The 14,277-nt window shown below is 45.3% G+C and overlaps 1 protein-coding gene across 2 annotated transcripts in view; it reads left to right on the forward strand.

Annotated features, from left to right (window-relative positions):
• The window catches only part of LOC126298466 (rho GTPase-activating protein 100F-like), a 737,196-nt gene that overhangs the window by 184,392 nt on the left and 538,527 nt on the right, over positions 1–14,277 (forward strand). For both annotated transcript variants that reach the window (XM_049989795.1, XM_049989799.1), the window contains exon 2: positions 1,230–1,347. In XM_049989795.1, the coding sequence (XP_049845752.1) occupies positions 1,270–1,347 (78 nt within the window). In that variant the 5' untranslated portion in view covers positions 1,230–1,269. The remainder of the gene's footprint in view (positions 1–1,229; positions 1,348–14,277) is intronic.

The raw sequence follows: 14,277 nt of genomic DNA on the forward strand, positions 1-14,277 counted from the left end.
AACCACAGCAATTGTTTTCTTCAGACAATTCTCAGCAGCGGATGTATGTTTTACGAAACTTATGACACTTGGCTGCATTAGAAAAATTTATTTATTTGCTACCAGCTACGATCAAAGACCATCACTTGGCACGGAAAGTTAACTTAATACAAGTCACAAGACAAAAGCTGCTTGTGTTGGAAAATGATTGTTCCTCTATGCTATTATCCATGGGTTCGATAGCTAATACGATTTTATGGTTCAAAATGATTGACATTTGACTTATACTAGTCAATGTTTCGTGCCAGCCGGCCAGAGTGGCTGAGCGGTTCTAGGCGCTACAGTCTGGAACCGTGCGACCGCTACGGTCGCAGGTTCGAATCCTGCCTCGAGCATGGATGTGAGTGATGTCCTTAGGTTAGTTAGATTTAAGTAGTTCTGTTCTAGGGGGCTGATGACCTCAGAAGTTAAGTTCCATAGTGTTTAGAGCCATTTGAACCATTTCTGTTTCGTGGCAGTTGATGGCCACTGACCGAAACCGGTAGCAAATAAATAAATTGTTCTAATGCAGCCAAGTTTTGTGAGTTTTTCTGATAGACACAGCGTTATAATTTACAATGGTAGGCAAATGTCTGGAGCCTGTGACGTGGGACAGAGACTGGGAGCACATGGCCGCGAAGTATTTTCGCCTCTTCTATACAGAACACCCCATGTAACTGCCTCTTTACTAGCAAGCCACTTTAAAGTCTGGATTAACAATCATTCAGCTGTAAAAGAAAATAGTAAAATAACATCATTTTCGTCCTTCGGCCGCAGTTATTTTCCGCTGTTGGTCAATGGCGGCTGTTACGTACTTTTCAGTTCACCACGTCCTTTGTACGCTTCGTAACACGATATGTCGAACCGAGCGAGGTGGCGCAGTGGTTAGCACACTGGACTCGCATTCGGGAGGACGACGGTCCAAACCCGCGTCTGGCCATCCTGATTTAGGTTTTCCGTGATTTCCCTAAATCACTCCAGGTGGACGCCGGAATAGTTCCTTTGAAAGGGCACGGAAAATTCCCTTCCCTAATCTGATGGCACCATCGACCTCGCTCTTTCGGCCTCTCCCCCAAGCCAACCACCAACGACACTTCAACGTGTGCTGCCCCGACGAACTTTTTACTGTGCCGGTTCCTGTAAAGAGAAACCTTCTTTAATGTGTGGTTTGGCTTGTATTTGTTGAGTAATGGACTACGTGTGTGTTGCAGGAGCGTGGTATGAAGGCAGGTGGGCGCCGGACTGTGACTCATGCTGTGGCGACGCCGCCTCACCGACAAGTGGACTCACGTCGTGCCAGCTGCCATGCTGTGTTGCGGCCGGAGAAAGGTAGGCCTTGCTCCAGCTGTTGCTTAAAAGCCGACTTCTTGCTCCTGATCACCTCCTATGAGGGCTGCATGTATCGTCACCTTTACATTGTACACATCTCATTATCACGAGAGAAATCTCAAAAGATGCAGCAACATCCTGCATTACAAGAATGAATGTGGCATTTGGTACATGGCACGATTAGTCTTAGAGTTTTACTTGCATCATTTTGTATCTTAAAATGGAAATGCAGAAAATGTTAAGACAGCTGTCAAATCCCCCCTGGAGACACATCGTAACCAGAGTGGTTGGAGAGCTTGGGAAAAAGGAAACAGCGTTGTTGTATATACTCTGAAGCCACTCAGAACTGTCATCTTTCAGAGAAAAGAGAAATATAGTCATCGTAGCTTATTGATTTGATGTACTGCAAAACCGCAGCTGAAGTTTACACTTTCCTCAACCGCGAGTCGATTTGATTCCTTCAGCTGACAGCAATATTACTGCACCCAGAAATTTATTGAAGGCCAATATCTACACACAGAAGATCTCATCAGTTAAAAGATGTCACCTCTTAAACAATTATCGTGATCACTTCGGATCGCTGTAGATGCTGTAGAACTTATACTGAGCGTCTGTACGGAATAGGTAAGACAGGTCTCGCTTGGTGACATGACAGAATGGCAGAAGAGAACCATATTGTTTTGACTTTCTCATGATCATACTGTGAAAGAGGTTGCCGGGTTCCTTGGTGTATTAACGCAGACTTTTCAACTTGTCTACAAGAAATGGTGTACACTTGTAGCCATTTACAACGAGGTGACAAAAGTCATGGGATGCATTCTACCTTTTGCTCGGCGTAGTGCAGCAACTCGTCGTGGCGTGGACACAACAAGTCGTTGGGAGTCCCCTACAGAAGTATTGAGTCACGGGCCTCTGTAGCTATCCATAGTTGTGAAAGTTGCAGCATTTTCTGCGCTAACTGAATTCTCGTTTATATCCCATAAATGTCCGATGGGATTTATGTCGGGCGATCTGGGTAGCCAAATCATTAACTCGAATTGTCCAGAATGTTCTTCAAACCGATCACAAGCAACTGCGGCCCGGTGACATGGCTCACTGGTATCCATAAAAATTCCATCGTTGTTTCAGAATATAAAATCCACGAATGGCTGGAAATGGTCTCCAAGTAGGTGAACATAACCATTTACAATCAGCGATCGGTTTAGTTGGACCAGACACCGCTGTCCATTCCATGTAAAGACAGTCCACACCATTATGGAGCCTTCACCAGCTTGCTTAGTGCCTTGTTGACAACTTGAGTCCATGGCTTCGTGGGGTCAGCGCCGCACTCGAATCTTAACATCAGCTCTTACTACCTGAAACTGGGACTCATCTGATAAAGCCACAGTTTTCCAGCCTTCTAGGATTCAACCGGTATGGTTACGAGCCCAGGAGACGCACTGTAAACGATGTCGCGCTGTTGGCAAAGGCACTCGCTTCCGTCGTCTCCTGCCTTAGCCCTTTAACGTCAGATTTCGCCGCGCTGTCCTAACTGATACGTTCGTCGTATGTTCCACGTTGATTTCTGCAGTTATTCCATGCGGTGTTGCTTTTCTGTTAGCACTGACCACTCTACGCAAACGCTGCTGCTCTCGGTCGTTAAGTGAAGGCCGTCAACCACTGCGCTGTCCGCGATAAGAGGTAATGCCTGAAATTTGGTATTCTCGGTACTCTTTGACACTGTGGGTCTCCCAGTATTGAATTCCTTAACGATATCCTAAATGGAATGTCCCACGCGTCTTAGTCTAACTACCATTCCGCGTTTAAAGTCTTCATTCCCGTCGTGCGGCCATAATAATGTCGGAAACCTTTTCACATAAGTCACTTGAGTACAAATGTCAGCTCCGCCAATGAACTGTCGTTTTATACCTTTTGTACGTGATAGTATCACCATCTGTATATGTGCATATCGCTATCCCATGGCTTTTGTCACCTCAGGGTAAGACCACGTAACAAGAGTCATCGTAGAAAGATGCTAATCCAAGGTACCGGAGACGATTGTCACAAATTTTCAACGAAAGTAGCTTTCTAACTCCAGCTGAATTCATCTTAAAAAGATGCTAATCCAAGCTACTGGAGAGGACTGTCACAACTTTTCAACGAGAGTCGCTTTCTAACTCCAGCTGAATTGCTGCTGTCAGTGAATGTAGGTGCAACAAACCACTTTCCAAGCGAACATTCCGAAGGAGCTGTCATTACTCACAGTGGCACATTAAGCTGCATGTCATCAATCGCACGAACAAAACACCATCTGGAAACAGCCGACTGGATGCGTCCACTGTAGCACGAAGAGTCTTCATCAGGCACTACCTGCCCGTGTAGTTTACTTTTAATAAGTGGAACCCCTCAACGGCCGCACTAGCATGGTGACCATCACAAAAAGTTCTACTATTACATCTGCATTGGTTAATTATTTTAATCTTGGTTATCACAGGATGTGGGACTGTGATGTACGTACATCTGGGTACGTTTACACACTAGCAAGAGCCCACTGAGAGATAGAAATTAGACGAAAACGTTTGAAGAGTAGTTCTACCCTTAAGGTAGAGACGAAAAAGTGCCATGGCTAGCGCCATGCGGAAAAAAAAGAAAAAAACCTCTGCGGCAGTCTCGGCGGGTAGTAAAGGCAGTAGCGGAGTTGCTTGCTATCTATGACAGATCATGAAAGCGTACTTTATTTTAGTAGTAGGCATCATGCAGCTCGATACCAATGTCACAACCAGCTATTCATCATAACTAGGTGAGTCCGAAACTATGCGCTGGTATGGAGTCCCATTCGCTACGCTCCGTCAGCTGTGATGGTGCAGCAGCAGGCCCAGGCAAGCTGGAGCTTCACCCCCGGCGTCGTCGCTCTAGACTGCGTTGCCAGCGCCGGTCGCCCCCCTCGCCACCCATGAGATTACTGGTGGGGGAGCTCCGCAGGCACAGCTTCGCGGTCTTCTGGGAGTGCTGGCTGTTCGGCTGCTATCTCTACTCTCGCTGCATCTTCTGCGAGTGCGATCAGGCCCCGTGGGTGACAGCGTGAAGTCTCGCCTGATTTTGCCGCTGACGCTTTCAATCTCTACGTACTACCTTCCCTGGATGTTGGCCACAGAGTCACCCACTCCCGGCGGGGCGGTTGAGGCGGCCAGTAGGTCGAGGCTTTTTTTATTTAAAAAAAATTAATTCCCTTCGCTGAGGGGGAGGTGCGGGCTCAGTGAGAGTTTTTTTTTTCCTACATCTACATCTGCAGCAAACTCTGGCCTGTCAAGACCAGCAGTGGTAGCAGCACCGTGGGATCCTGTAGTGCACCTGAGCAGCATGTTGGAGCAGGACAACAAGCTGCTATTATCCATCCCACTCACTGATTTACATCTACATCAACATGATTACTCTGCAATTCACATTTAAGTGCTTGGCAGAGGGTTCATCGAACCACAATCATACTATCTCTCTACTAGTCCACTCCCGAACAGCGAGCGGGAAAAACGAACACCTAAACCTTTCTGTTCGAGCTCTGATTTCTCTTATTTTATTTTGATGATCATTCCTACCTATTGTAGGTTGGGCTCAACAAAATATTTTCGCATTCGGAAGAGAAAGTTGGTGACTGAAATTTCGTAAAAAGCTCTCGCCGCGACGAAAAACGTCTATGCTGTAATGACTTCCATCCCAACTCGTGTATCATATCTGCCACACTCTCTCCTCTATAACGCGATAATACAAAACGAGCTGCCCTTCTTTGCACCCTCTCGATGTCCTCCGTCAATCCCACCTGGTAAGGATCCCACACCGCGCAGCAATATTCTAACAGAGGATGAACGAGTGTAGTGTAAGCTGTCTCTTTAGTGGACTTGTTGCATCTTCTAAGTGTCCTGCCAATGAAACGCAACCTTTGGCTCGCCTTCCCGACAATATTATCTATGTGGTCCTTCCAACTGAAGTTGTTCGTAATTTTAACACCTAGGTACTTAGTTGCATTGACAGCCTTGAGAATTGTACTATTTATCGAGTAATCGAATTCCAACGGATTTCTTTTGGAACTCATGTGGATCACACTTTTCGTTATTTAGCGTCAACTGCCACCTGACACACCATACAGCAATCTTTTCTAAATCGCTTTGCAACTGATACTGGTCTTCGGATGACCTTACTATACGGTAAACTACAGCATCATCTGCGAACAATCTAAGAGAACTGCTCAGATTGTCACCCAGGTCCTTTATATAGATCAGGAACAGCAGAGGTCCCAGGACGCTTCCATGGGGAACACCTGATATCAATTCAGTTTTACTCGATGATTTGCCGTCTATTACTACGAACTGCGACCTTCCTGACAGGAAATCACGAATCCAGTCGCACAACTGAGACGATACCCCATAGCTCCGCAGCTTGATTAGAAGTCGCTCGTCAGGAACGGTGTCAAAAGCTTTCCGGAAATCTAGAAATACGGAATCAACTTGAGATCCCCTGTCGATAGCGGCCATTACTTCGTGCGAATAAAGAGCTAGCTGCGTTGCACAAGAGCGATGTTTTCTGAAGCCATGCTGATTACGTGTCAATAGATCGTTCCCTTCGAGGTGATTCATAATGTTTGAATACAGTATATGCTCCAAAACCCTACTGCAAACCGACGTCAATGATATAGGTCTGTAGTTAAATAGATTACTCCTACTAACCTTCTTGAACACTGGTGCGACCTGCGCAATTTTCCAGTCTGTAGGTACAGATCTATCGGTGAGCGAGCGGTTGTATATGAGTGCTAAGTAAGGAGCTATAGTATCAGCGTAATCTGAAAGGAACCCAATCGGTATACAATCTGGACCTGAAGACTTGCCCGTATCAAGCGATTTGAGTTGCTTCGCAACCCCTAAGGTATCTACTTCTAAGAAACTCATGCTAGCAGATGTTCGTGTTTCAAATTCTGGAATATTCCATTCGTCTTCCCTGGTGAAGGAATTTCGGAAAACTGCGTTCAATAACTCCGCTTTAGCGGCACAGTCGTCGGTAACAGTACCATCGGCACTGCGCAGCGAAGGTATTGACTGCGTCTTGCCGCTTGTGTACTTTACATACGACCAGAATTTCTTCGGATTTTCTACCAAATTTCGAGACAATATTTCGTTGTGGAACCTATTAAAGACATCTCGCATCGAAGTACGTGCCAAATTTCGCGCGTCTGTAAATTTTAGCCCATCTTCGGGATTTCTCTCACTCTTTGTGGCCAATGTTGTAAAGTTTGTTCAGTTGTGCCACTGTTTATTTGTGATTTGAGGTATTGGTTTGAAGATCATGTTCCTTAATTAGGAATTCTGCGAAGGGTATTTATGGGGGACAGCTCGCCTTACGACCGAGGAGAAACTTCCAAACACCCTGGCTAGAGCTGCTGGTGTTATCACCTTATTTATGCTGCCGAGATCGACCTCCTCAGTAGTAGTCAACTAGTTTTCGGCGGTAACGCTCTTGTTTTCTATTAATTGTTCAAGCTTTTGGGGGCTCTTCAGTGCGTTGAACCGATTGAACACCTCTGTCACCTGCATTGCTCTGGATGTCATCGCTTGGCGTTCCCCGCGGTCGTGCCGTGTGGTGTGCGTCTCAGGGTGTTGTTGAAGGTGGCCCACGATTTGGGAGGACCAGGAGACGATATGGCGTGCACCGGTTTGTGACGCTCTCGTCTCCGTTTGGGGTCGTCGGTGGTCTGCCTCCCTCAGTAAGATGCAGGCAGCCTCCACCTCCACGTGGGACGTCATCCTAAGGTGCGTTTACGCCCGTGCGCCTTGCAGCTAGTAGCCGTGCGGCTGTAGCTTGCCCCACACGGAAGTAGAGGCGCTTATTGTGAACACGGGTGTGAATGGAATCATTCGAACGCACATGTTGAGCAAGAGGCGTGCAACCTACACGCATGCCTCTCCTTGCGTGTGGAGCAAGCATAGTCGAACGGGGCTACATCTACATCTACATCCATACTCCGCAAGCCACCTGACGGTGTGTGGCGGAGGGTACCTTGAGTACCTCTATCGGTTCTCCCTTCTATTCCAATCTCGTATTGTTCGTGGAAAGAATGATTGTCGGTATGCCTCTGCGTGGGCTCTAATCTCTCTGATTTTATCCTCATGGTCTCTTCGCGAGATATACGTAGGAGGGAGCAACATACTGCTTGACTCCTCGGTGAAGGTATGTTCTCGAAACTTCAACAAAAGCCGTACCGAGCTACTGAGCGTCGCTCCTGCAGAGTCTTCCACTGGAGTTTATCTATCATCTCCGTAACGCTTTCGCGATTACTAAATGATCCTGTAACGAAGCGCGCTGCTCTCCGTTGGATCTTCTCTATCTCTTCTATCAACCCTATCTGGTACGGATCCCACACTGCTGAGCAGTGTTCAAGCAGTGGGCGAACAAGCTAGGTAGGCGCACAGGTGTAAACGCACCTTAACTCTGGACTCGGCCTCTTGTTGGGTGGTGTCGACATCAGTGCGCCATTGTCTTCCCTGCCGATGGTCGTTGCGCCGCCTGCTACCACTGCGAAGGGCAACAGCTAACTGCCTCCAATCTGCGCCCAACAGCCGACTTCCTGTCCACGTCTCTCACTGGTGGGTTCACGGGGCTGCATGCTTACGTCCTCCTTTGACGAATACTCAGGCACCCTACCGCAACTCAGCTGGGCCACTAAATCAACCGACATTAATCACGTTCAAAATTTCTAAGAAAAATTATAACAGTAGGTGAAACATAATAACCGACATCCCCACAGTCTAATAGCTCTACGTGATCTTATCATCAATTAGTGGCATAAGAGGGCGCGCTGAAAAGTAATGCCTTAAAGCTTTCTAAATAAACCAAACTTTATTAACATTTCACATCTTTATTCTTCATGTCTACATATTTATTTCTCAACACAGAGACCTGGGTGACGAACACATTTCTCCCAACGTGAGGCCACTTTTTAGATCCTGTCACTGTAGAATGTTGGCTTGGTTGATGGAGCCACAACCTCATCCCTGATTGCACCGTTTTGTCACTATCAAAGTGAAGTCCTGGAAGACGTTCATTAAGCTTTGTAAACATACTCATATCAGACGGGGCCAAGTAGGGAATCTACGGAGGATACGTAGTGACAATAAACCCAAGGCGCCAGATTGTTGTAGATGTCGCAGTGTTCATGTGTGGTCTGGCATTGTCATGCTGAAGGACGGGGTGCTACATGTGCGGACGAATTCTTCGAATTCATGCTTTCAGCTTGAAACTTCGTTACAGAACGCTGTTCCGCACGAAGGGACATAATTACGTTACAGACCGCCTTTTTACACGCTACAATTCGTAGCCCTCTAGCTGTAGAGGGTTCGAACTTGTGTTAGTGAAGAGGGAAACTCGACCGAGTAAACGCATGACATGTAATACTTCAACCTATATTGAGAACAGAATAAAAAATTTGGAGGCATTACTTTTGAGTACGCTCTCGTACTTGCAGAAACTTGTGAACTTTCTTCCTCGCCGAACTGAGACCATTGTGAAGACTAGAGGCGCACTACACGGTATTAGCATCATGCCTTCTAAGGGTGGTCAGAAACAGTCTAAACCATTGTAAATGTACTGCAGATTAGGTTGTGCTGAGAAATAATTCTTAAAAAAATTGATATGTTGCGTCGTTTCCGAGTTAATTTGCATTGAACTTAGCCTATCAGGCTGCTGCGCTCGCAAATTCAAGTGGCCCACCAGAGACAGCGTTACTAAACGTGTCCTTTGTTTGGTTTCCTAAATCCGAACAAGAAAGAGATACAAATATCGAACAGGGGATGGTAGTAAGGCTCGAACCTGAACCAAAGGCTGAGCAGTCTCGTGCGCTATCATCTACGCTGTGAGAACAATTGACACTATCAACGCTATGAGTAATAAACTCGGGAACGGCGCAGCATATCAAATTTGTTTCTTAACAAGTATTTCTCAGTACAACATACCCTGCAACATCCATACAAGCTTTTCAGACCGTTCCTGGCCACCCTGTACACACCGGAAGGTACGGTACAGTGCATGGCGGAGGGTCTCCCCCCCCCCCTCTCTCTCTCTCTCTCTCTCTCTTTCTCTTTCTCTCTCTACCAGTTTAGTCGATTCGACTCTCCTTGACCCCGTGAACTAAGGCACACCACTATCTTCTGTCCTGCTCTCTCCTCCGCAGACTTTTCTTGTTGAATCCATTACTTATGTGACGCCATCGACCCGTGTGATCCTTTACCGCCCTTTTCTCCTCGTACCTCCAATCTTCCCCAGCTTTAACATCTTTTCGTATCAGTATTGTCGATCTTCTGTTTCATTCCACTCGCGTACTGAACGCCTGAAAAATGACTCTATATGTGTCTGTACGAGCCGAAATCTCTCATATCTTATTTCCATGAAACCTGCGCGAGCTATAAGATGGTGGAAGCATTATGGTCGCACAGTCACCTTGGAATACAGGTTCTCTACATTTAGCCAACAGAATTTCGCGAGAACTACGTTTTCTTCCTTCCAGGGATTCGCATTTATGTTACCCAAGCATTTCTGCTAAATGTCCGTGTTGAATATACCGGCCTGTTACCAACCTAGAAGTGTGTCTGTACTCTCGCGATGTCTTTTGCCACGGCTACTTAAAAAGGACCTCAAACCCTGAAGCTGCTTCATATCGCTTAATACTGTTATCCCTAAATACTTACTCCATGTGACGTGCTTAATATGTTCACCATTAATCTTGTATTCGGATACAATCAGGTCCTCTCTCTTTGATATCGATATTCTCTTACATTTATCAACATCTAAAGGGAGCTGCCACTCATTACGCGAAGTGGAAATTTTGTCCAAGTCTTTTTGGATTTCCTTAAGATCGTTGAATGAGGATACTTTTCTGTAGACAATGCCATCGTCAGTCAACAGTCAGTTAGCATTGCCTTTCTACCAGAGAATTTTTTAAAACCAAGAAACTCCACATGCTTGTGCTGCACTAGCAATTTGGCGTGTATTACTTTTGACAGTTTTTGATAAATATCATATATGTGCAAAGATTCGTACGCAGAATAGTAGGACGAAATAATTTACCTGATATCGAATAAATCTAAGCTACTACACTGGTGTGCAAAACTGGAGGACGAAAGCAACTTTTGCATGATGTGTTACTGCTAAATAACATAGCCCGGTGAAACTCTGACTATACAGAGAAAGAATTGCTACAGCATAGTACAGATGGTAACTGAAAGAAATACTCAATAAGAGGAACAGAAATGACGCTTTTATCGAAAGACAATAATGACACTGAAATCACTAACGTTCAAGATGATACCCAGGACATTGACCGGTGAGTGAACCATATTCAAAGATTTGGAGGTCAGTACGCCCATCCAACATTATGCCTCTCCACGCCACAGCATCTGGATCAGCAAAACGACCACGTTCGACAACTTTCGTGTGTGCGTTACGTGTATCCACCTCTCGCCATATGACGGTGCGGTGAGCACTGCCGAACGTTACGAAACAACCTTGTGGCCACCATGGGAGCACCTTGATAAGCGTGCATTTCCACCACACACCTATTAAGAACCATGTCCCGCCTTTTTTAATGGCCAGGGGACCATCATGAATAGAGATGACTTCAGTGTGATTATTGTCTTTGTATCAAGGACTTGTCGTTTCTGTTCGCCTCACTGCGTATGTCTTTCAGTTACCTTCTGTACTGTGCTGTACTGTACTATACTGTAGCAATTCTTTACATACATGGTCGAAGTTTCATCGAGATATATTACTTGTCAGTGACATATCATGCGAAAGTAACTTTCACCCCTAACTTCTGCACATTAGAGTATTTAGGCGTACTCTACAAGCAAGATAATACGAGATGGAATTACCTACCAAATACTTACGGTCAATCCGAGAGCAGAGACGTTCGGGATTCGAACGTTCTCTCAGAGTTGTCGACTTCAATTTTCGAATACGACTCTAGTTACCAGAACGTGAACAGCTGTTGATTGTTCTTGTAGACTATGTCGGTACTGGAATATGTAGTTGTTTCTGCTTCTTTTCAGTTTCCTCTCACCATTCGAATTGGGGAGACAGCTGTTACTCTTTCACTTTTTCTACGTAAAAGAACGGTGCGTTAAAATGTATATTAAAAAAGACTGCATAGCCAAGGAAATCTGCTAATGAAAAAAGTTGTTTTATTTTAATACAAAAATTATGACGTTATTTGAAAAACAAACTTCAGAAACGGCTGTAACTTTGGTTCATTTACATGAAATTGTTTTCTTTAGAGGTGAGCCAGATGACATCAAATCTTCATTATGGAAGCAGGTATGCCTCAGACGCTTCGGAGAACCGAGACGTTCACTTGTACAGCCGGTTGGGTGGCTGGAGCGTACACGTGCTTCTGGCAGCAAGGCTCTACACTGAGGTCACATAAGTCATGGGTTAGTGATACGCACATAAACAGATGCTGATATCATACGTACACAAGGTATAAAAAGACAGTTTATTGACGGTGCTTCGTGTAAAAAGGTTTCCGACGTGGTTATAGCCGCACGAAGGAAATTAACAGACTTTGAACGCGGAATGAAATTAGACGTATGGGCCATTGCATTTGGATATCGTTAAGGAATTCAATATTAGGAGATCTAATGTGTCAAGAGTGTTCCGAGAATACCACATTTCAGGCATTAGCTCTCACTACGGCAACGCAATGACCGACGGCTTTCACTGAACGTCCGAGGGCAACGTTTGCGTAGAGATGTTAGTGCTAACAGAGAAGCAACACAACAAGAAATAATCGCAGAGGAACGTATATGTTAGGAGATGCTGCGAAATTTGGCATAACGGGCTACTGCAGCAGACGAGCGGCGCGATTGCCTTTGCTAATAGCTCAACGTCGCTTGCAGCTCCTCTCCTGGGCTCGGAACCATATCGGTTGGAGCCTAGACGGCTGGAAAACCGTGGCATGGTCAGATGAATCCCGATTTAGGTTTGTAAGAGCTGATGGTAGGGTTTGAATGTGGCGCAGAGCCCACGAAGCCATGGAAACAAGTTGCCAAAAAGCACTGTGCAAGGTGGTGGTGGCTCCATAATTGTGTAGGCTGCGTTTTACATGGAATGGACTGGATCCTCTGGTCCAACTAAACCGATCTTTGACTGGAAATAGTTATGTTCGACTACCTGGAGACCATTTGCAGCCATTCATGGATATTATGTTCCTGAAAAACGATGGAATTTTTATCGATGACAATGCATCATGTCACGAGGCCTCAACTGTTCACGATTTGTTTGAAGAACACTCTTAACAGTTGGAACCAATAATTTGGCTACCCAGATCGCCCGACATGAATCCCCTCGAACATTTATTTGGCATGATCGAGAGGTCAATTCGTGAACAAAATACTGCACCGCCAACACATTTGCAATTATGGAACTGTTATAGGGGCTATATTGCTCAATATTCCTGTAGAGGACTTCCAACGACTTGTTGAGTCTACACCACGTCGATTTGCTGGACTACGCCTAGAAAAAGGAGATCTGATACGATATTAGGAGGTATCCCACGGCTTTTGTCACCTCAGTGTTGTCATAATAGAGTTCGGGTCTCTGGTATCTCTTCGAATCCTTTTCGTTCTTGAGATCAGAGTTTTCGATTCTAACCATCACTAGTCTTTGACACACGATCTGATATGAGGCTACATACTGTACCACCGTGACCTGAAATGCTTTCCCGCGCGGGATTAGCCGAGCGGTCTTAGGCGCTGCAGTCATGGACTGTGCGGCTTGTCCCGGCGGGGGTTCGAGTCCTCCCTCGGGCATGGGTGTGGGTGTTCGTCCCTAGGATAATTTAGGTTAAGTAGTGTGTAAGCTTAGGGCTGATGACCTTAGCACTTAAGTCCCATAAGATTTCACACACATTTGAACATTTTTTGAAATGCTTTGTTTGGATTATACTACTAAGGACCATTGTTACTGAGCGACCAGCAGGTTGATGGTGGCCGCTAACAGTTTTGACTTAAAGAATGTGCCATGAATCAGGATAGGAACATTTGTTGTGCGGAAAAGTAGGAGCGACCGGAATACGGTCATGGGCGAAAGAGCTGGTTGAGAAGTGAGAATGTTCTGAAGAGCATATGATACTCTTCTTAGTGATAGAGTGCCACAAAAAAAAACCCAGGCGCGCAATCTGCTTGTTCGGTAAAATACGGTAAACAAGAAACATCATTTGTCTTGTGTTCATAACCGTGCGACTGATAACTTTGCACACCGTTTAATGCTACATGTCTATCGCTCTGCAGCAACTACGGCTAACAAGCGAATAACAGACGTACGTGTATCAGCCAGCCTGTTGTGTAGCTCTGAATCCAAACTACGTTTCTACTCCTAAAGGGAAAAAGTGTACAAGTGAAATAACAACAGGTATATACTTCTTCGTTTTGTTTTTCTGTATTCATTAAAGACATTTCTACAACTATATACGTTGAACTAACCATGGTTTACAGAGTCACCATTTGCATAACTCATAAGCGAAAACATGGCTTCTGTCTTCAAAATATACTTGTCAACTATGATTCTCGTCCAATGCAATCATTGAGTGGTGAAAATACAACATGATTTGCCTAACATGGACACTGTGGCCACCCAAAAAATTTCTCCATACCTCACTGGTTTTGCTGAATTCTTAAGTGTTATCTAACTTTTACCGACTTTTTATATAATATAGTGTACATGGTCCTGACATATGGGAGAGTGTAAGCTTACAGATTGAATTGGAAATTTGTGGTAAGGACTATGGAACCAAACTGCTGAGGTCATAGGTCCCTAGGCTTACGCACTACTTAACCTAACTTAAACTAACTTACGCGAAGGACAACACACACACCCATGCCCGAGGGAAACTCGAACCTCCGATGCACCAAGGTTTGC

The sequence above is a fragment of the Schistocerca gregaria genome, chromosome X (genome assembly GCF_023897955.1).
Source record: "Schistocerca gregaria isolate iqSchGreg1 chromosome X, iqSchGreg1.2, whole genome shotgun sequence".
Taxonomy (NCBI): Eukaryota; Metazoa; Arthropoda; class Insecta; order Orthoptera; family Acrididae; genus Schistocerca; species Schistocerca gregaria.